The sequence below is a fragment of the Elaeis guineensis genome, chromosome 4, assembly GCF_000442705.2.
Source record: "Elaeis guineensis isolate ETL-2024a chromosome 4, EG11, whole genome shotgun sequence".
Taxonomy (NCBI): Eukaryota; Viridiplantae; Streptophyta; class Magnoliopsida; order Arecales; family Arecaceae; genus Elaeis; species Elaeis guineensis.
In genome coordinates, this window is record NC_025996.2 from 104,718,899 (window position 1) to 104,740,700 (window position 21,802).

Consider the following 21,802-nt stretch of genomic DNA (forward strand, 5'->3'; position numbering starts at 1 on the left):
GAAGGATGAGGCTCGATCGGTATGAGCTGACATAACAAAGCAAAGCTAATGATTAGCCAGACAAAGTTCGAAGCTAGTTAAGCAGGACAGAGACAATAATAGTCAAGAAGATTTCGGACGAACTCCGAAATCGAGAATCGAAGACCGATCCGAAGGTCCTCGACATAAAATGCGATTTGGCCCGGAGGAGGAGGGTTAACCCGATCGTTCGCGCTAGAAGCAAAAAGCTGATACTGTTCCGAAATATGGTACTACTTTCAGAACCGTTTAACATTGGATCTGGATAAGGAAGAAGCTTTCATTTTTCGAACCCAATGGAGATTCGTCGGTCGGATTTTTCGATTGACTATCCCGAGAAGAAGCAGCCTTCTTACTGGCCATCAAAAATGAAAACTAGAGAAGAGAAGAAAGCTCTAAAACAAAAATCCTAAGAGGAGAAGAACCAAAGGATAAAGACAAGAAAACTTGACCTGAAGCTAAAGAGGGGTGAAGAAGAAACTCGAAGCTCCTAGTATTGGGGAAACCTTCCAGCAGAACTTTTTGTTGCAAAGGATGGTGACAAATGCAACGTAAAAGTCTGGCTGAAAGCGACTTTATATATATAGAACCTCTCAACGGTCTGGATAAAATCAATCGAATCAAGATTCTTCCTGATGTCGACACATGGAAACATCAAGACCGACCATTGGTCGGACGGTTCGATGCACTTGCTCTCAGATCATGTCACCTCACCGTTATCCGCATGAACAGCTCCGACCCAATGATATTTGGACACATGGTCAAAATTTACTAGTCAGAATCAAATCATCTGGATGTCCTGGACGTCGAATTATCTTATCAAAATGACAGCTCAATAACAATTTTACTGCAATCGAAACAGCAAAACAATTGGAGATCTCTCGTATTTCAAAAACTCATTAATATCAGCAGCTGAATCGGGGCTCGAGATGATACGTGACAATTTTCTTCGTCCAACGTAATAAACCACGTGATGATATACATGTCATACCACCTTGGACTTGGGAGTGGAGGGCAACTATTGGGACTATTCAACTGACTCCCGACTCCGACTCTACATCGGCCTTATAAATACAATACTCCGACTAACAATCAGTTAACCAACCAACAGTCGACTATTATCAACCAACAACGGACAACCACGATGACTTACTTAATATCTGACTGAGGATCATCAACATATCAGAGTCACTGTCTGATGCTCATTCGGATCTCCACGACTACCGACCTACGACATACAGTCGGATTATCTTCCCACGATTACATAAGGCCAAAATATGCGGAACCTACACATCTAATCGTTATAAACGGTTATCGACTACGTGTCACAGTTATTAGTGGGCATAAACAATCCATTATCTCTATAATTATGGTCTGATAATTTATCGCTATAAAAAATGGGATCACGTATTCGATGGTTACATCAGAATCACTTATGAAAAGGAGATAAATGAACAGTATGGATAAGATAATTCTGAACTAAAACTCTGTCAATTCAAATATTCTTCATCTGTTGTTCACGACTCTCCGCTGATTTAAACATTGAAGGATTTTCGCTGGTCAATGAGGGACTTCTTTTGTAGGTGCTCTTCTTTGATGACAGGTACAACAGAAAATTGACCGCAATAATACGTAAGATATCAAGTTGCTTTATTTTGGTTGAGATGGAAGTGGAAAAACTTGCACAGACCTCAATATTCCCAGATATACACGAACTGCTGCAGTGGAGGTTTTGACTGTTAATGACATAATTAAAATAAGCTGCCATTTTAAATAAATTATATGATGTTAGCGGAAGGAACATCTAAATTTCTAACTTGTAAATCAAAAGATAAGAAAAATCACCCAACACATTACTATGACATCAATCAGATGATATCTCAAATTCAATTTATTTGAAATCAGGCAAGCTGAAAAAGCTTTTGTTCTTGGAAACTTCGATGACTTGATAAGCAAATCGTAGGAAGCAAACTTCATTAGAAAAGACATTCCAACACTTCTAACAAGAGAGAAGCCAATCCGTCCAGCTTGAGAAGCAAACTAGTCTATATATTTTTCACTCACATAGTGGCATATATTAGTAAAATCTCCAGCCCCAAATCCCACATAATAGCAGACTTCATTGGAAATTAAAGCGAAGGATACCAGGGCTCACGATAATGGATCACACAGCTATATGCTATTGTGAGCAATTCACCACCAAAAACCCTAACCCCAGCCAGACTAGTTCGAGAGCGCGGGCTGCCGCCTACTAGCTCACATTACATAGCGGCAGCGGCGCTGCTGCCACCGTGGACTTTCCAGAAGACGTCCCCGGCGGAGTCGACGTTGCCGGAATCCACCGCGACGGCGCCGAAGATCGCCCTGAAGGCGGCGCAGATTACGGCCGGCGACGAGGAGTCGGTCCCGGTGGAGACGCGGACGATCTTCTCCAGCCCGAGGCGAGCGCCGGCGGTGGCGCACGCGTCGACACCGGAGACCTCCGCGATCCGGCGGCTGACGGCATCCGCGGAGGCGTCGGCGTCCTTGCGGAGGAGGCGGAGGGCGGCGGAGGCCTCGACGGCGCTGAGCCCCAGGATGCTGAGGGCGCGGCAGTTCTCGCGGGAATAGGAGGAGTGGGTCATCGCACGGCGGAGCAGCTCGACGGTCTGGAAGTTATACCTGGAGAAAAGATCACAGGTCGGGGGTTTAGCATATCTCGGAATCGATATATATATTTTTTGTCTAATAAATGGAGGAGAATAAAATTGCGCGCCCGATTTGCTTCTGAAGGGTTTCGAGGGCTGCGGAGAAGGACGATGACGAGAGATGGACATCTGCCGCCGCCTGTAATCGAGGATTTTAGCAGTAAATAAAAATTAAGAAAATAAAGAAAGTAATTGGAAATAATAATTAAGAACTATAGACCATTTGGTGGGAGAGAGCGAGGAATGAGAGATAGAAGAAGAGAAAAAGAAAGCTGCGAAGGAGATGCATGGCGTGGGATTGTGATGTCGATGGAAGTGGAAGTGAAAGGGGAACGAGGACTTGATGTACTCTCACTTTTTCTCCGGTCTGCGTGAGAGAGATGGACGGGTATTTTATTCATTGGGTTCTCTTCAGTGAGGTAGATTGGAGCGTGCTGGCACGAGTTATGTAGAATCTTCCGCGAGTGGAGATGATTGGAACTGCTCCCCGCTTGCTTCAAAAATCCACAAATCTATATATATATATATATATATATATATATATATATATATATTAAAGTAAATCGATCGATTTTTGGTATACATCAACTGACATCTGATTCTGACCCACCAAACAAACAGACAATCCTGAAAGCAATTATCGACTATATATTGGTTGAGCAGACCGACGCTACTCTCGACCGACCAATCAAACACCCCTCACCGAATCAAGATTAGTAGACGGTCGATGTTCGGATTCTACAGACAATAAACTACTTCGGCCGTCGGTATTTCAGAGTTACTAATCGACAACCGACTCCCGACGCACAATCGACCGACTCATTCAAATATATTATAACCGTCACGGACGGTTACTCCACTGATATCGTGGCGTAATCAATGGAGATTAATAACCCACTACGAGATTACCGTCCTGTGATTCTACGCCGCTAAAAGTGGGACCATATCCGACAGTTACAATGATCTACTCTATAAAAAGGGGGTAAGGCAACAAATTTCGGTAAGCTAATTTTGATACGCTAAGCTCTGTCTCCGTTCTCATTCTACTGTCGGCCAGTCTTCTTCTCTGATTTAAGCATCGGAGGATCTCCGTCAGAAACAACTCTGATCAGTGCGGACTTTATTTTGCAGGTGCTCGTTCTCGATGAACAGGCGATGAGGGGATTGGCAGCAACAGATTGACGCACTAGGAAGGGAGAAGACAGCGACAAGAAGGAAACTCATAATGATGAGAACCAGAGCTCAACGATCAATTGCGACCGGCTCGGTGAGACACTCTTCCCATCGAGAAGAGACCCCTCCTCTGTCTCCGGTAGTAGAGCCCAGTTCTCCACGCCCCGTGGTTACCACAGACGTCCAGATTGCTGCAATCGTGTAACAAATGAACGTTCTCACGAAGGCAGTCAAAAGCCTCCAACAACAGCAAATCCAGCCACCACAACCGTCGATGGAGCAACCGGTGGCACATTTAGCGCCTTCCAAACATAGCCACCGTCATACACGATGATCTTTGTCTCCTCCATCAGAGCGGCAATCTCGACTCTCTCAACGGGATGAGCAGCGGCACTCGCGGCAATCTCGATGCACTACCCACCATTCACGGCACCCCTCTCCTTCCCAGTTAGATCGAGCAAGGAAAGGGAAGCGACTGTAAACACCGTCTGCCTCTAATTCATCGGGAGGATCAACCCCCGGAGTCTCCCACCACCGACGGCTTAAAGACTATGAACGTAAGTTTGAAGAAATTGACTGCCAACTTGTCCAGCTCCAGACAGACGGTTAGAAATCATCAAACGACTTCAATTTTTATACCATCTAGCCTCTCTTCCGACTTATTTTGAACGAACCGATCCCGACTCGGTTCAAGATGCTGCATGTGGAGCCCTATGATGGTTTCACTGACCCAATCGATCATCTCGAGAGCTACAAGGCTCTCATGACAATCCAGGGAGCAATCGACGCTCTCCTGTGCATCAGCTTCCTGACTACACTTCAGAAAGCTGCTCGGACCTGGTACTCTGAGCTTCGGTCGGAAAGTATCCACTCCTTCAAGCAACCGAAATATTTCTTCGTGGCCCATTTTAGAACCAACCAGAGGCCATTACAAACCTCAGATAGTCTCTTTTCGATCAAACAAGGAGAGACCGAAATACTCCGAGATTTTGTGGTTCGATTCAACATGGCCACGCTTGAGGTCAGGGATCTCAACGAAGATATGGCCATATCGGCCATCAAAAAAAGTCTGAAGGGGTCTCGATTCACATACTCACTGGATAAAACCCTCCTTCAGACGTATGCTAACTCTTAGAACCGCATACAAATACATCGCACAGACGAAGGAGCTTCTGACCTATGCCAGACAGAAAACAAAGGTCAGAAAAAAAATAGAAGAAGAGTGGGGCTCCGATCGAAACAAGTAGGCTCCCATCCAATAAGCAAGCCTCACCCTGATGATGAAGTCCGAGGCCGATGCATAATAGGTATAATTTCTATACCCCTCTCTTTGCTCCTCGTGCATAGATCCTCATAGAGATCGAAGGGGCAGAATATCTACGACACCCTCCGTTGATGAAAGCGAGGAACCATGATCGAAGGAAGTATTGTCGGTTTCATCGAGACCACGGCCATGACACCGAACAATGCATCCAGCTCAAGGATGAAATAGAAGCCCTAATACGATGTGGCTACCTAGAGAAATATAGGAGGGAGCCACCGACTCAACCCCCTCTTGATTGACGATCCCAAATGACTGAGGAAGCTGTGAATAACCAACCGACTATGGGAGTCATCAACATGATCTCTAGACGACTGAATCGGAGGGCAACTTCTGACGAAGAGTCGACGAAGTGACCAAGACTCCATGATGTAATAACCTTCTTGAAGAAAGATGCTCGAAGAATTCAAACTCCCCACAATGATGCTGTTGTTGTTTCAGCAACAATAGCGAATTATGATGTAAAAAGGATACTTATTGATAATGGAAGCTCAACTGACGTTCTGTTTTACTCGACCTTCTTCCGAATGAAATTGCTGATTGATTGACTCAGAAAAATCTCGACACTGTTAGTCGGCTTCACTGGAGATGCGGTCACAGTGGAAGGAGAAATCACCCTCCCCCTAACCGCTGGGATTGAATCACAACAAAGCACTATCTTCATAACCTTTACGGTCGTCCGAGTACCCTCGGTCTACAACGCTATACTTGGAAGATCTAGACTAAATATCCTGAGAGCGATAGTCTCGACATACTACCTGTTGGTCCGATTTTCGATCAAAAATGACATCGAAGAAATGCACGGAGATCAACAACTCACCCGACGCTATTTCATAATCTCCACCCAGAATGATAAACCTGAGGACTCCCTACCGACCGACAAATTAGACCAAAGGAAGATCCAGGAAAGGGGTGAGCCAACTGAACAATTAACTTCCATCCCGATAACAGAAAATCTCAAGCAAACGATCTGAATCGGATCACAATTGTCCGACTCAGAGTGACAACAACTAATCAAATTGCTCAAAGCCAACGCCGACATCTTTGCTTGGTCAACCGTGGACATGTCCAGTATTCCTCCAAAAATAATGACTCATCGGCTCAACATCAGTCCAAACGTCAAGCCAATGAGACAGAAAAAGTGGTCTTTTGCCCCGAAAAGATAGAAAGCCATCGACGAGGAAGTTGACAAACTACTCACAACGAGCTTTATCAGAGAAGCCACATATCCAGACTGGCTCGCCAATATAGTCATGGTAAAAAAGACCAATGAAAAATGAAGGATCTGCATCAACTACACTGACCTGAATCGAGCCTGTCTAAAAGACAGCTTTCCACTACCAAAGATCGACCAACTGGTAGACGTAACATCAGATCATCGACTACTGAGCTTTATGGATGCCTTTGCTGGATATAATCAAATCTGCATGACACCAGAGGATGAGGAACACACGGCTTTCATGACTGACAAGGGCTTATACTGCTACAAAGTAATGCCTTTCGGTCTGAAAAATACTGGAGCTACCTATCAACGACTCGTCAATAAAATCTTCAAAGCACAGATCAGACGAAACATGAAAGTGTACGTGGACGATATGCTGGTAAAAAGCACCCAGACTTTAAACCATATTCGAGATTTGGAAGAAGCTTTCAACACGCTCCGACGACACCAAATGAGGTTAAATCCGACCAAATATGCGTTCGGAGTGACCTCGAAGAAATTTCTTTGATTTCTTATTTCGCAACGAGGAATCGAAGCCAATTCCAAAAAAATAAAAGCTATTGTTGGTACAGATTTTCGTTGATGCCAGAGAAGCTGGAGTCGAGGGGATCACGACCGCCGTCGGGACTTACAAGGAAAGTCTAAACCGGAGATGCGGGTGCTCTGGTAAGACCCTCCGACGCTCAAGTCAGTACTCTGCTTCAACAGAAATGGAGCACTCGAATGAGATTTTAGCAAAATTTAGAGATATTGCTAATAGCTTAGAGGAGAACGTATCTGGGGGGTCTCTTTTATAGACGGGAGAGCATAACCGATTGACAGTGAAGTCCGTAACTATCTGGTAGTGGACCGTTCGGAGCCACGTGGAGTTTGTTACGGAGAGTGGTGGTGTCCGTTGTTGCGACTTGTCGGAGAGTGGTGGGGCCATGTGGAGTTTGTTACGGAGAGTGGAGTGGTGTCCATTGTCGTGACTTGCCGGAGAGTTCGGACCGGACGGTTGAATCTCGATTGGGATGTCTGGTGGAGTGAAATAGCTCTCTGTCTCAGCAATCTAAGAGAAGCTCGGATGTTTTTGAGATTGCTAACGGGTTAACTGTTGTTGGGTGCCTTAGGCGTTGATGCTGCAGATGGAAGTCATCTGTTGTAGAAGTCCGGATGAAAACTTTCTATTGGAGAAATCTGACTGGAGTCCGATTGCTAGAGAAGTCCGTCTGAAATTTGTCTGATGTAGAAGCTTGTCTGAAGACTGTTCGCTGGAGAGGTCCGGTTGCATAAAGAATCTGACAGAAGGTCGACCGATAGCGAAATTCGAAAGGCGTCGTGGAAGTTCGTCTGCTAGAGGAGTCTGGAGGACACTGTGGAAGGTCGATTGTTGGAGGGGTCCGAAGAAAATTTATCCATTGGAGGGGTCTGGTTGGCACTGTTGAAGTTCGGTTGGTGCTGTTGAAGGTTGATGGCTGGAGAGGTATGGAAGACACCAAAGACAGTCGGTCACTGTAGAAATTCGACTGTTGGAGCCCATCCATTGTAGAAGTTCGTCTGGAATCCAATTCTGTTGTAGAAGTTCGGACGGAGTCCGATTCTTGTAGGAGTCCGAAAGGAGGCCGCTTACTGTACAAGCTCGGATGGAGATCGGTTGCCGTGGAAGCCCGAATGGAGTCTGCTTATTGTAGAAGCTCGGATGAAATTCGAAAGGCAGTCGACCACTGTAGGAACTTGGATGGAGTCTGGTTACTATAGAAGTCCTGCTGCTGGAGAAGCTCGGACATTGACGAAGTCTGGAAGAAGCTCGGAGTAAAGTCGATCGTGACAGGAGGAAGTCTGGAAGAGATTCGAAGAGTAGTCGATCACTGTAGAAAATCGGCTGATAGTGAAGCCCAGAGAGCATTTGAAGCAGTCCGATAGACGACTAAAGGAGCTCATTATCGGAGAAGTCCAGAGGGTATGATAGGAGTTCATCCATTGGAGAAATTTGGAGGACACTGTGGAAGGTCGACTACTGGAGGAGTCCGGATGGTACTGTAGAAGCTCGGACGGCCGGGGGAGTTCAGAAAGACGCCGCACAAGGTCGAAAGCTGGAAGAGTCCTAGGAGGGTTGGCCTCTTACGAACTTCGACTGGGGTTATTTTATACCCAACACCAGTCTCCCTACTTCTGAGTTTGGATTTTGAATGAAGGAAGTACAAAAGAAATTTTACAGTCGAAGTTGCCCCCCTTGATTTTCGTACTCGATTGTTTCCAAATATCTTGGCGTTTAGCGCATCGGTGCTGGGATCTTTTCAAATCGAGGCAACCCGAAAAGATTTTTTTGAAATTTTCGTTGGAGCATCACTCCAGGTACGATGCAATAATGATTCTGTCAGTCGTCAGCCGTCTGCCATGATGAGTGGGACATGCGGTGGTTGTAGATCGGCCAAAGGAGATCTGCAATCATTATTGCATCGGATCCTGAGGTCTATTTAAACCCATCCCCCTCCTTCAGGGGTTTCATCTTGTCTGAGATTTTTCTTCGATCCCCTCTTCTTCTCCGAGAGCTTCATCCTCTTCCAGCATCCCTCTCGATCTTAGGCGCCCTTCAGGTCGACCTCCATCACCTTCGCTGCCCTCCTACACCTCTCGGACCAGCCTAGGTTAGTTTCGGAACCCTTCTTTTTCTTGCTATTCTTTCATTTTTTCTCCTCTGCATTCGCCATTCGGTTTCTCCGCAAGCACCTTGTTTCCTATTTTTCTTAATTTTTTCAAGATTTTTTGGGGTTCTCATTTGATTCAAAATGTCCTCCAACACTTCCTCCTCTAGCAGGTCTAGAAGTTTGTCAGCTCCAGCCCCCCAAAATCTTAGTACTGTAGATAAACCCATACTTAGGATTAGACCTCATTCGGTCTTTGTACCAGACACCATTCCTAGCTCTTTGACCTCGGACGAACTCTCACTGATTAGGATTCAGTACGGGGTTCCTCCGAAGTATGAGCTTGAGCTTCCCGGGCTAGCACCCCTCCCCCTGGCCACTTTTGCTTATACTAGGAAGCCTTCCACGTCGGGCTTCATCTTTCACTTTTACCTTTTATTGTTATTCTTTTTCACTTTTTAAATATTTCTTTAGTTTCTGTAGCACTGAACTCCTTTAGGTTTCTGATAGGATTTCTTTCCCTTTGTCATTTAGCTGAAGTTCGGCCAACTCTTCCCTTATTTAGAAACTTTTATACCTTTAAGCATTACCCTTCGGTAAAAGACTGATGGTACTTCTCCCTCCAGTTCAACAAAAAGGGGTTGCTGAAAGGTGCCCCCTCTTCTATCCACAACTGAAAGGAGAGGTACTTCTATGTCCAATGCCCGACCCTGATGCTGGGGTTGCCCCCCTGGGGCTCTCTGAGGGACTCCGTCCGCCGGACTTCTAGCCTGTGAAAAGACGACCTTGAAGCCTCCAATAAACTTAAGACTTATCCAGCTCCTCTCCTCCCCGACCTTCTGAAGGAGCAACTTTTATTCAATGTCGGCCTGAGCCCTCTCAACCCTGTCGGTATTTTTTTTTTCTCAAGTCATTCGCTGCTTCTTCTTTCTCTTATTCTGTTTCTAAGCTGTGCCGATCTTTTTTCATTGCAGACATGGATGCAGATGCAGCTCGGATACTAGCCAAGGGTCTTAAGGCCCACAAGAGGAAAGGCGCCGCAACTTCTAGGTCGGTGAAGAAGGCGAGGGTAGAGGAGACAAGCTCGTCGTGCTTGCCCAAGCGGCCATTATCGTTGATGCCCCCTCTGACGTCGAGCCCGCAGTCCCCTAAGCTTCTTTAAGAAGCCCTCCGACTGAGGTTCCCACTCCAGAGTCTCATCCCAAGGAGGCATCGGGGGTCGAAAGGAAGAGAAGGAAGAAGAGGGTGGTCCGCAAGATCAGCAGCAGCAGGACTGCCATCGAAGGGTCCAACGACTCCGAAGAGGATCCAGGGGAGAATCCCTTCAACAACAGAGATTTAATAAAAAGGTTGGTCAACGGGTGTGTTTTGCCCGAGATCATCCACAGGATCGTCCATGCCGATCCTGAACAGCAGGTTTGGGACTCTCTGGGGTCCTTTCTTGAGGTAGGCCGATTTACTTTTTTCTTCCTTTCACTTCTTCACTTAGTTCATTCCTTAGCTTTCATATTGACTTTCTGACCGCTCTTGCAGATTGGACACCAGCTCATCGCCAACATCGAGGTGATGAACAAGGCAAAGAAGGAAGCAGCCCAAGCGGAGGAAGGTCGCCAGGCTGAGGCTGCCTGTCTCAAGGAGAAGGTCGTCGAAGTCACAAGTCTCCAAGAGGTGCTCCAGAAGGAGGGACAAACTTCGACGGATCTGAAGGCTGCCTTGGAGGAGGAAAGAAGGAAGGCGAAGGCCGAGGTCTCCAAGCTGAAAGAGCAGATCCCGACCCTAGTCTCGGAGGCAAGGGCCCAAGCAGTGGAGGAGTTCAAGACCTCCTCCGAGATGAGAGATCTGAATATCAAGTTCGGCCAGACCGTCTTCGTCAAAGGCTTCGAGCTTTGCCAGGAGAAGGTGGTCGAAAAGTTTTCGGAACTTGACCTCAGCTTCTTGGATGAAGCGTCCGACGATGAAGTCGGACCTTCCAAAGCTGCTGTCGGTCTTCCTCTAGCCGGGACCTCTTCAACTACCGCAGCTGCCATGATCGACCTTCCGGGGGTGCCAAGCTCCTCCACTTCTGCTCCAGAGGTTCGAGACCTCTAATTTTGTACTTTTTTTTTGCTATAATTTTTTTTTCTCTTGTACTTAAAAATTATTCAATCAATGAAATTGGATTTCTCTTTATAGAGAGCTCCTTTTTCTCCTTCTACTTCTTTTTTCTCTCTTTTTTTCTTCTTGCAATGATTTGTGTTGTGACGCTCTTGTTTCCCGACAACAGTGCCCTGTCGAAGCTCTTCCCCTATCGTAGGAGATTCTTTTGAAGTCTATGATCCGAGATTTGAGAAGAAAAGTTCGTCACTTAATGAAAAAATCAAAGAAGATGGACGACGAACTTCACAGGCTGAGGAAGAGCCATTCGGAAGCCACCATGGAGGTTACTCGCCTTCGAAACCTCCACAAAAAAGATTTCATGGACTACAGCCGGAAGAAGGCCAACTTCGAGAAGGAGCTTGAGGAACTCCAGAAATACGCTAGCGACCCATCTTAGACTTAGGCCTCCAAGATCAGCTCCCTCGAAGTCGAGTTGGCAGCCGCACGGGAGAAGATCGACCAATTGGAAGGGAGCTCGTCCTAGCTTTCAACTCAGGCTGACTACAGTTGGGACTGGTCGAAGAAATTCTCTGACCTCCAGAAGCAACTATAGGATGCCGAGATGAATTACAACACTTACCAAGTCGGCTGGTGTGGGTAAATAGATAACTATAGAAGGAGGCTCAAGACGGCGACCAACGAGGTTGCTCGCCTTCAGAAGCAGTTATCCGAAAGAGCCTAGGCCATTTCGGTTCAAGGCTCCGACGAGCTCCGATCCTTGAGGGAGACCATGGAAGAACTGTCTGTAGCCCTTGGGAAGGAGAAGGCCGAACTACAGCGGTTGAAAATTCAGTTGGCCTATGAGCAGTAGGCGATCAAGGATGCAGAAGCAGAGTCCGAAGTTCTAAGGAAGAGGCTCCGGGAATCGAAGGATGAAAACCGACGGTTTCACCAAGTGTATCGGGAGATGCTGTTAAGAAAGAAAGAACTGGAAGAAGAAGTTGAGAACTTAAAGCAATCCCTGATGATGGCTGGAATCGAAAGTTCGAAGTCGGAAGAAGCCGAGCTTCCTTAGAGCTTCTTTTACTTTTTGTTCCATGTATTCTTTTCTTTTCTTGTTGTTTTCTTTTTTTGGCCTTCAAAGGCTTTTGTAATGCTCTCTTTACTAATGAAATGAAAAGAAATTTTCTCATTACCTTGTCTATTCTTGCTTTGAGTTGTCATTTACCGAGCTTCTCTTGTCTTTTATCTTATTCGATGTCGATATTGTTTGAAGGTTCCTGATCATCGTCGTGTTGATTCGTCTTTTTTATTCATGACCGAAGGTCTTTTTGAGGCCATTTTAATTTGATGCTTTCTTTCGATGTTCGAGCTTGGGGTCCGAACTTCTCGTTACTTTGAGGAAGTCTATTTTCTCTTACTAGTGTTGGGTTCTCCCTTAGAGATTGAGGATTTTTGACAAGAGTTTTCTTCCTCGTTGAGATGAGGTCCCTTGTGTCTTAGATGTAGTTCATTTTTTCCTTATCTCTGGCGTAGCTCATCGCTTTCCCTTTTTCTCTCCTCCTTTTTTTTTATATTTGGGCAAAGGTTTTTCCTCTGCTCCTCACAGGGTTGTAGGGGTGTAGAGAAATCATTGAGGAGGCTTTTCCCCTCATCCAGTCTTAAACGATCAGGTCTTCATTTGTGTCAGGATGAGATTCTCCTCCTGTTTCCGACACAGTCAATTTCAGCTCATGTTAGGATGAGGTTTTCTTCTTGTTCCTAATAGGGCTGTGGGGGCACATAAGGGCCATTGCGAGGGCCTCTCCCTCCATCCGGTCTCTTAATAATCGGATCTTCGGCTTTGCTCATGTTAGGATGAGGTTCTCCTTCTGTTCCTAACATGGCTGTGGGGATGCATAAGGATCATTGCGAGGGCCTCTCCCCCCATCCAGTCTCTTAATAATCGGGTCTTCAACTTTGCTCATGTTAGGATGAGGTTCTCCTCCTATTCCTAATATGGCTGTGGGGGCACATAAGGGCCATTGCGAGGGCCTCTCCCCCCATCCGGTCTCTTAATAACCGGGTCTTCGACTTTGCTCATGTTAGGACGAGGTTCTCCTCCTGTTCCTAATATCGCTGTGGGGGCGCATAAGGGCCGTTGCGAGGGTCTCTCCCCCCGTCCGATCTCTTAATAATCAGATCTTCGACTTTGCTCATGTTAGGATGAGGTTCTCCTCCTGTTCCTAACATGGCTGTGGGGGCGTATAAGGGCCATTGTGAGGGTCTCTCCCCCCATCCGGTCTCTTAATAACGGATCTTCATTTGTGTCGGAATGAGATTCTCCTCTTATTCCCGACACGTTTAGTTTCGATTGTCTGAAGGAGCTACTCCCTGTCATTATAAGCTCATGCCAAAAGAAAAGATATGCAAATATGAAACTTTTATTTAAGGCAAAGTTATCGGTAATACATTCATAAATTTTTCGAATTTCATGGTCACGAAAGGTCCGCTCCTCCAAGCCTTTTAGATAGTATGTTCCGAGCCGGACTACCTCCCTGACTTCATATGGGCCTTCCCAGTTTGGGATAAGTTTCCCTTGTTCTGAGGTTGTGAAACAGCAGCTCGTCGAAGTACTAAGTCCTCCGCTCTGAAGGCTTTGCTCTTGACTCTGGAGTTGTAGTAGCAGGCTACTTTCTGCTTGTAGGCTGCCATCTGAACTTGAGCTGTCTTCCATTTTTCTTCTAATAAGTCGAGGTTGGCCTTGAGATCTTGTGAGTTGCGCTGCTCGTCGAATGCCATGACTCACGCCGATGGAAGTTTGAGTTCAATCGGGATAACGGCTTCTGTTTCGAAGGCTAAGGTAAAGGGGGTCTCCCCGGTGGGCAATCTTTGGGTAGTTCGGTATGCCCATAACACATGATAAAGCTCATCTGCCTAAGTTCTCTTTGCTTTTTCAAGTCTCGCCTTGATTCCTTACAACAGAGTCCTATTAGTCACCTCGGCTTCGCCGTTTGCCTGCGGATGGGCTACTGACGTGAAGTTATGGGAGATGTTTAAGTCCTCACAAAATTCAGTAAATCTTGCTCCAGCAAATTATCGTCCATTATCAGTAATGAGAGTTCTGGGTAAGCCAACCTACAAATGATTGACTTCCAAATGAAGTCCTACACTTTAGCTTCTGTGATTTTCGTCAAAGGTTCAGCTTCGATCCACTTGGTGAAGTAGTCAATTGCCACCAGGAGGAACTTCCACTGCCCGAATGTCATGGGAAAAGGTCCAAGGATATCCATCCCCCATTGTGCAAATGGCCATGGGGCACTCAAGGGTGTAAGTTTGGAGGTGGGCTGTCTTTGGATATTCGCATATCTCTGACACCGATCACACTTTCTGACATATTCAATGGAGTCATGATACATTATAGGCCAGTAATAACCTTGTCGGAGCAGTTTGTGGGATAAAGATCTGACCCCCAGATGACTTCCGCAGACTCCTTCATGTACCTCCCATAAGGCAAAGTCGGCTTTAGAAGGCCGGAGACATTTCAGGAGGGACAAAGAGTACGATCTCTTGTACAGCTTGCCCTCATAAAGGATACATCGGGAGGCCTGATTTCTAATCTTTCGAGCTTCTTTTGCATCATGAGGAAGAACCCTGTCTTTGAGGTATGCAACCAGTGGATCAATCCAGCTGGGTTCATGGCTGACCTCCATTACAAGCTGTGGTTCTTTTGTACTTGGACATTTTAGAACTTTGAAGAGGACTTCCTTGGGTAGTTCAGCTGGAGCCAGTGTAGCCAACTTGGAGAGAAGATCGGCCCTGGCATTTTCTGCTCTTGGAATCTGCTTGATGTCAAAGCTGCCAAAGGCAGGGAGGATCTTTTTTACCTTTTCGAGATACTTGTGTGGAAAAAAATTCAGTGCAGGGGTAAAATGATAATTTTAAAACTTTTTCAAAATTATGATTTTACAGTGAAAAAATATTAATTAATCTAATTAATTAATATAAATTTATCCTACACTAAGATCTAAATATGATATATAGCATGCATGCATTTAAATTTGAAATTTGAATTTGAACAATAAATACTTTATTGTAATGTGTTCAGAACACAATACCTTTGTGCGGGTAGTAGATCGCCACAATCTGATCACCGTCGGAAGAGTCTGATCATCGTGACATAGCCATACAGCGTGTCTAGCCTCTGCGGATCATCCACACGAAGCTCCCGGTCTGATCGACTCCTCACGAGTGCTAGCTCGTTGTAGAGCCCTTTTGACGGTCGATGCTGATCGAACTCCTTCGATCAATGTATGTCGATTCTTTAGATGCTCTGGATTATCAACAGATGTGCTTGAGAGGATGTTGAAGATCTCTCTAAGATTTTGTGGGCTCATGACACTCGTAACTCACTTTCTCACTTTCCGAACCCCAGGCTAAAACTCTAGGGAACTCACCAGAAACCTTACACCCACTTTTCTTTTTTTTCTTTCTTTTTCTCTTGGAAGGATATGGACTTCCCTCTCACGCACAAGACTTCTCACATCCCAAAATTTTTCTCCAAAAATCTTCTTCTTGCACGCCCCACTCTTATCCTCCTTTTATAACAACGTCAAACGTCTTATCCAAAAGAAAGGATAAAGTGAGTAATTACACATTTGAATTCAAATCAAATTTTAAATTCAAATGGACACCAACTCATCCCTTATCCACTAAAGGTGTGAGGCATGGCTTAAATTGTGCATGGAGTGATTTCATGAGAAACCTTTTCTCATGTAATAAATAGGGCGTAAAAAAAGGGATAAGGTGCAAAGATTGATTGCCCATTCAAATTCAAACTTTATTTTGAATTTGAATGGCCAACCAATCATCCTTATCCATTCATATGGCACATTAAAGTGGGGCGTGGAGAGGGCTTGGCATGAGGAAAAAATTCATGAGAAGTTCCTTCTCATGAATTCAAATGGGTGCAATGGAAGTGAGGTGGTGCATGGAGATTGGGTCAAGGTGGTTTAATTATTTAAACCAACCTAATTGAACCAAATAAGTTAGGTTCAATTAGACTAATTTAAACCCAACTAAATTAGGCTTAATTAGGCTCAATAAAATTCTAATCAAATCAAGAATTGATTAAGCCCAACCCTTGATCAAATCAGGGACCAAACCATCTTGACGATTAGGTCAACTCTTAACCTAATCGGGTCAAACCAACTGAATCCAATTTAATTAGACTTGATCCAAAAATAATTACTCAATGAAATTGAGTTAATTAGCGATCAAATTATTAATTAAATCTCTCATAAATACTGAGTCCAAATCCGATGGGCAATCAGGCATCAGAATTCATCGATATGTAACCCTGATCGAAAAGTCCCAACCAGTGGGACTCTTGACCCCGATACCCATAATGTGTGAAACTCATGATCAGAGAATCCTGATTCTCGATCACTGAGTCCCAAACATATAGGATTCTACATCAGCCATCAGATCAGATAGGAATCTCTAATGTGTGTGACCCCGCAGGTTCGAACCTAAGCCGGTAGCACAGGAACCAATTTCTGTACTAATTGAAGTGGACCATCTAGCAATAGTACCCAACGTCCGGATAGGTTGAAGAGTCACAATTGCAACACTCAGAACCTACATGAATATGGTTATTGTATAATTTATCCTTTTGATCCCTATGTTTAGGACGACTCAGGGTTAAACTGTTAACTCTGATCAGATCATCCGAATCGTGCTCAACTCAAACAGTCCTGTGACTCCTCACAAGGACTATCCTGGCCAAAATTTTACTAAATTAAAATACGACTGTATACAGCTCCTAAATTGGAGTGGTCAATCCCATCTTGACACATGCACCGACAAGTCAAGTACTTGACTACACCCAGCAGCCTTCCATCACTGAATTAAAAATTCAGATAGTCCAGTGCCTAAGTGCAGTGAGTTGCTTGCAAGTCACCTGGCGGTCTCAGGTTGGAGGGATATTTATACCCATATTCCATCGGAGCAAATCTTGACAGTAAAAATAGCTCCAGAGTCGGTCATGTTCAGTGTATATGTACCCTTATATCTCACCTGTATGCCATACCAGTGTCTCCACACTCATTGGTTAAGAGGACAACCAACCTATATGGCACACAACGACCTATGCTTGATAAACGTTGTCGTCCTTGGTAACAATGTATTATTTGGTCGCGAACAGATTTAAGGACTAAACGACAAATCCTCCTTTGTCGAGTCTAAATAGTCCTAAGGACTTCACCACAACATAGGAGTTCATTAGAAGATGAAACATTTTGTGTTGAAAAATATCAAAATAATTTTTATTAATTCATAATTCATATACAAATATAAAAATGAGCACAACCGTCAACAGGCTGACGATTGGCTTTGGGACACTATTCCCAACAATCTCCCATTTGTTCTAAAGCCAATCAGTGCAGTATCTAATCCCCATCTTTGACTTGTAGTTGTCGAACTCCTTCACTGTAATGGTTTTAGTGAATGGGTCAGCCAGGTTCTCCTTTCCGTCGATCTTCTGAAGATCGACGTCACCTCGATCCATAATTTCTCAGATGAGATGGTAGCGACGCAGAATATGCTTCATCCGCTGGTGTGCCTTTGGTTTCTTCGCCTGAGCAATGGCTCCAGAGCTATCACAGTAGAGCAGAACTGGACCAACAAGGGAGGGTGCTACTCCAAGCTTGGTGATAAATTTTCTCAGCCACACCGCTTCTTTGACAGCATCTGATGCGGCGACATACTCCACCTCGCAAACTGAATCAGTCACTGTGTGCTGCTTGAAACTTTTTCAGCAGATAGCCCCACCATTAAGGGTAAAAATAAATCCCGACACACTTTTGCTGTTATCGTGATCAGACTGGAAACTAGAGTCTGTAAACCCTATAAGTCTCAAGTCTGATTCACCATAAACAAGCCACTGGTCCTTAGTATTTCTCAAATATTTCAAGATAGTTTTAACAACCTTCCAGTGATTCTCTCCTGGATCAGATTGGTATCTACTCACTACCCCTAGTGAGTATGCCACATCTGGTCGTGTACATATCATGGCATACATGATAGATCCCACTATCGAAGCATATGAAATCCTACCCATACGCTCTCTCTCTTGAGGTATTGTCGGACAATCCCTCTTTGAGAGAGAAATTTCATGGCCTATCAGAAGATAGTCTTTTTTGAAATTCTCTATGCTGAATCTCTTCAGCATAGTATCAATGTATGTGGATTGAGATAAACCAAGCAACATTTTAGATCTATCCCTATAGATCCTCATCCCTAGGATGTAGAAGCTCCTCCCAGATCCTTCATGGAGAACTGTGACGGCAGCCAAATCTTTATTCCTTGTAATGCAGGGACATCATTTCCGATTAAGAGAATGTCATCCACATACAATACAAGAAATACTACTACTGGACCATTAGCCCACTTATAAATACAGGGTTCTTCTCCGTTCTTAACGAAGCCATACATCTTGATCGTCTTATCAAAACGTATGTTCCAACTCCGTGATGCCTGCTTAAGTCCATAAATGGACCTCTGTAGCCTGCACACCTTAGACTCATCTGTGGATGTGAATCCTTCAGGTTGTATCATATACACCTCTTCATCCAGCTCTCCATTTAGGAAAGCTGTCTTCACATCCATCTGCCAGATTTCATAGTCCAGATGGGCAGCTATCGCAAGCATAATCTGAATGGATTTGAGCATTGCCACAGGAGAAAATATCTCATCATAGTCTATACCATAACGTTGACGATATCCCTTGGCAACCAGACGGGCTTTATAGGTTTTCACCTTTCTGTCTGTGCCTCTCTTCCTTTTGAAGACCCATTTACACCCTATGGGTTTTACTCCTTCGGGTGGGTCAACCAATGTCCACACATCGTTCACCTTCATGGACTCCATTTCAGATTTCATGGCCTCTAGCCATTTTTCAGAGTCGGGTCTCTGCATTGCATCCATGTAGGTGATCGGATCCTCATCATTTTCATCAAGTTTGATAGGATCGTCATCCCGGACCAAGAAACCATAGTATCTGTCTGGTTGATGTGGTACTCTACTAGATCGCCTTAAGGGTACTTGAACAATGGGCTCCGGATCTGATCTGATCTAATCAAATCCGGTTCAGGTTCAGCAACTTGTGTCGATTTTTTACCTGTCGAACTTCGTCAAGTTCGATCTTAGAGGCAACAGTCCCTTCACCAAGGAACTCCTTTTCCAAAAAGATTGCCTTAAGGTGACAAACACTTTTTGCTCATCAGCTAGATAGAAGTAGTACCCTTTGGTCTCTTTTGGGTACCCTATAAAATTACACTTGTCAGACCTAGGTCCAAGCTTGTCCGTAATTAAATATTTAACATAAGCCAGACACCCCCAAATCTTAAGGTGCGAGAGTACTGACTTACGTCCTATCCATATCTCATATGGCATTTTGGTTACAGACTTACTCGAAACTCTATTTAGAAGGTAACAAGTCGATTCGAGCGCATATCCCCAGAGAAAGATCGGCAGACCAGCAAACCCCATCATGGATCGAACCATATCCAACAAGGGCCGATTCCTCCTTGGACAATAGTGACATTCACTCAGAATTATATTTCGAAGGTTCATGATTCCTAATGCTAGAACTGGAACTTTGCTTCCATCTCCAACGTTCAGGAATCTATCGCCTTCATCAAATCTCCTACTGACCTGCAGACCCTGCATCAAATTGCAAATATGATAAGGGCTTCCGGTATCCAATACCCAGACAGTAGTATCACAAATAAAAAAATTGTAAGATGTTATCATATAAGTACCTTACTTCTTCTTCGGCCTGTTCGGGTCCAGGGAGGCAATGTATAGAGGATAGTTCCTCTTCCAGTGCCCCTGCTTCTTGGAAAAGAAGCACTCCGCCTGGCTCTGGTCGGGCTTGCATTTCTTGGTCTGACCTTATGCAGACGTCCCAGCATGCAGCTGCACCTTCTTATTCTTCTTCTTCTTGTTCTTCTTCTTTCCTTTCTCAAAGGGTCGACGACCAGAAGAAGACCCTCCCACAATATTCATCGACTCCTTATGGAGCTGGTGATCCTTCTCAAAGTTTAGCAGCAATCCCAACAAGCCGTGGTAGTTCACTGCAGGCTTTGTCATCCGAAAATGAGTAAAGAAAGGGAGGAAGGACTTGGGCAATGAATTAAGGATCGCATCCTTACCGAGCTGCTCGTGCATGGGAAAGCCAGTTTACTTAGGCGCTCAATCATTTCGATCATGTACAGTACATGATCAGTAACTGAGGCTCCATCCCTCATCCAAGCATTGAAAATGGCACAACTAGTTTTGTGCTTTTCAACATCGTCAGGCGTGCCAAAGGAGTCATTCAACATTTGAAGCATCTCCTGTGGCTGGGCATTCTCGAACCTGCGGCTAAACTCATCATTCATTATCGCCAGCATAATGCACCGAATGGTGGTGCGGTCATTGAGCCACTTCTGATAAGTGTCTCAGACCGTCCCTCTAACGTTTGGGGTTGGCTCCTCAGGTGTCGGATCCGTTACTACATAAAGGATCCGCTCATGCTCAAGGATGATTTTTAATTTTTGATACCAGCTATCGAAATTAGATCCCATGAGCTTGTCATTATCTAATAATGATCGGAGGGACAGGGTAGTGGCTATAGCTGCATAAAGGAAAACTAGACCTCTATTAGTACATAAATTATAAATACTAAAGATTTGGACTTTAGTCTAAAGTTTCTCCCAGTATTTTTACGAACTGGTAGCCTCAACCTCCAATTCGAAGAATTACTTTAATTCCTTAGTGGGTACTAGAATCCACACAGACTACACATGAGCCCAACTTTGGTTGGTCAACCCATGTGCATCTATGGATAGGTTCATAACCAGCTGTTTCTCTAAACAACTTCTAGTAATTGATTTTGCCCCAGAACCTAATCAGTAGGCTTTGGCCTCTACTGAAAAGATCTAGTTAGGTCCAACCATTAACATGATTTGATTTGGTGAATCGGATTAATAAATGATCAGGCCCGACTTTGGCCGGCTAACCTGACCACCATCAGAATGATCAAACCAAATTATCATATTATGAATGATAATTCCATTAGTCAATAAGCACCAGGCCTTGGGGCCTCCAATGATTATTAAACTAATAGACTCATTATCACTCACTTAATGGGAGGCTATGACTTAGTTATCAATATAACTTAATCATTTTTAGAGATTTAATAATTTTTGAGGATTTTATTAAAGGATAGATGAGAAGAAAATATCCAGCCAATTTCAATCCTCCCACTGACTTCACCAAGTCAGATTAAAAAGGATTGAATTAAAGCTGGCATTAGGAGCACCTAAATCAGTCAAACTGATTTACCTAATGACATGGGTGAGCCCTAATCACCAAGTGATCTAATCAAAATCTAATTCACCAGGTTGGCCAGGTAAGTGAGATCAGTGGTGGGGATAAGCCATTAACTCATCAGAGATCAAATCACTGCGAGTAGCTCCCACTTAAAAACCACTGGTCAAATTGCCAAACTTACCTTAGACACCAACCGGTTCATTAGTTTTAATTTGATCAACTTAGTAAATAGGGTTCCACCACGTAGCCATGAATTAAGTCCATCTTGGTCTAGTTAAAGACATGGACCCATTCAACTACAACTATTGGAGTTGAGTCTAGA

The 21,802-nt window shown here is 44.6% G+C and overlaps 1 protein-coding gene across 2 annotated transcripts; it reads right to left on the reverse strand.

The window, feature by feature from the left end:
• Positions 1-1,963: 1,963 nt before the first annotated feature.
• LOC105034586 (protein NUCLEAR FUSION DEFECTIVE 2) lies at positions 1,964-3,067 on the reverse strand. Of its 2 annotated transcripts, XM_010909797.4 has the most exons (3): positions 2,926-3,067; positions 2,774-2,844; positions 1,964-2,679 (listed from the first exon to the last, which is right to left on the reverse strand). In XM_010909797.4, the coding sequence occupies exons 1-3, from the start codon at positions 2,992-2,994 to the stop codon at positions 2,280-2,282; spliced, it is 540 nt and encodes a 179-aa protein (XP_010908099.1). In that variant the 5' UTR covers positions 2,995-3,067; the 3' UTR covers positions 1,964-2,279. The 2 variants fall into 2 exon arrangements, with proteins under 2 accessions (XP_010908099.1, XP_073112832.1); XM_073256731.1 differs by having other exon boundaries at positions 1,964-2,844; positions 2,926-3,065.
• Between the last annotated feature and the right edge of the window lie 18,735 nt (positions 3,068-21,802).

Excerpts from the sequence above, each read along its gene's own strand:
- LOC105034586 (XM_073256731.1), bottom strand. The coding sequence starts at position 2,834 with ATGTCCATCTCTCGTCATCGTCCTTCTCCGCAGCCCTCGAAACCCTTC.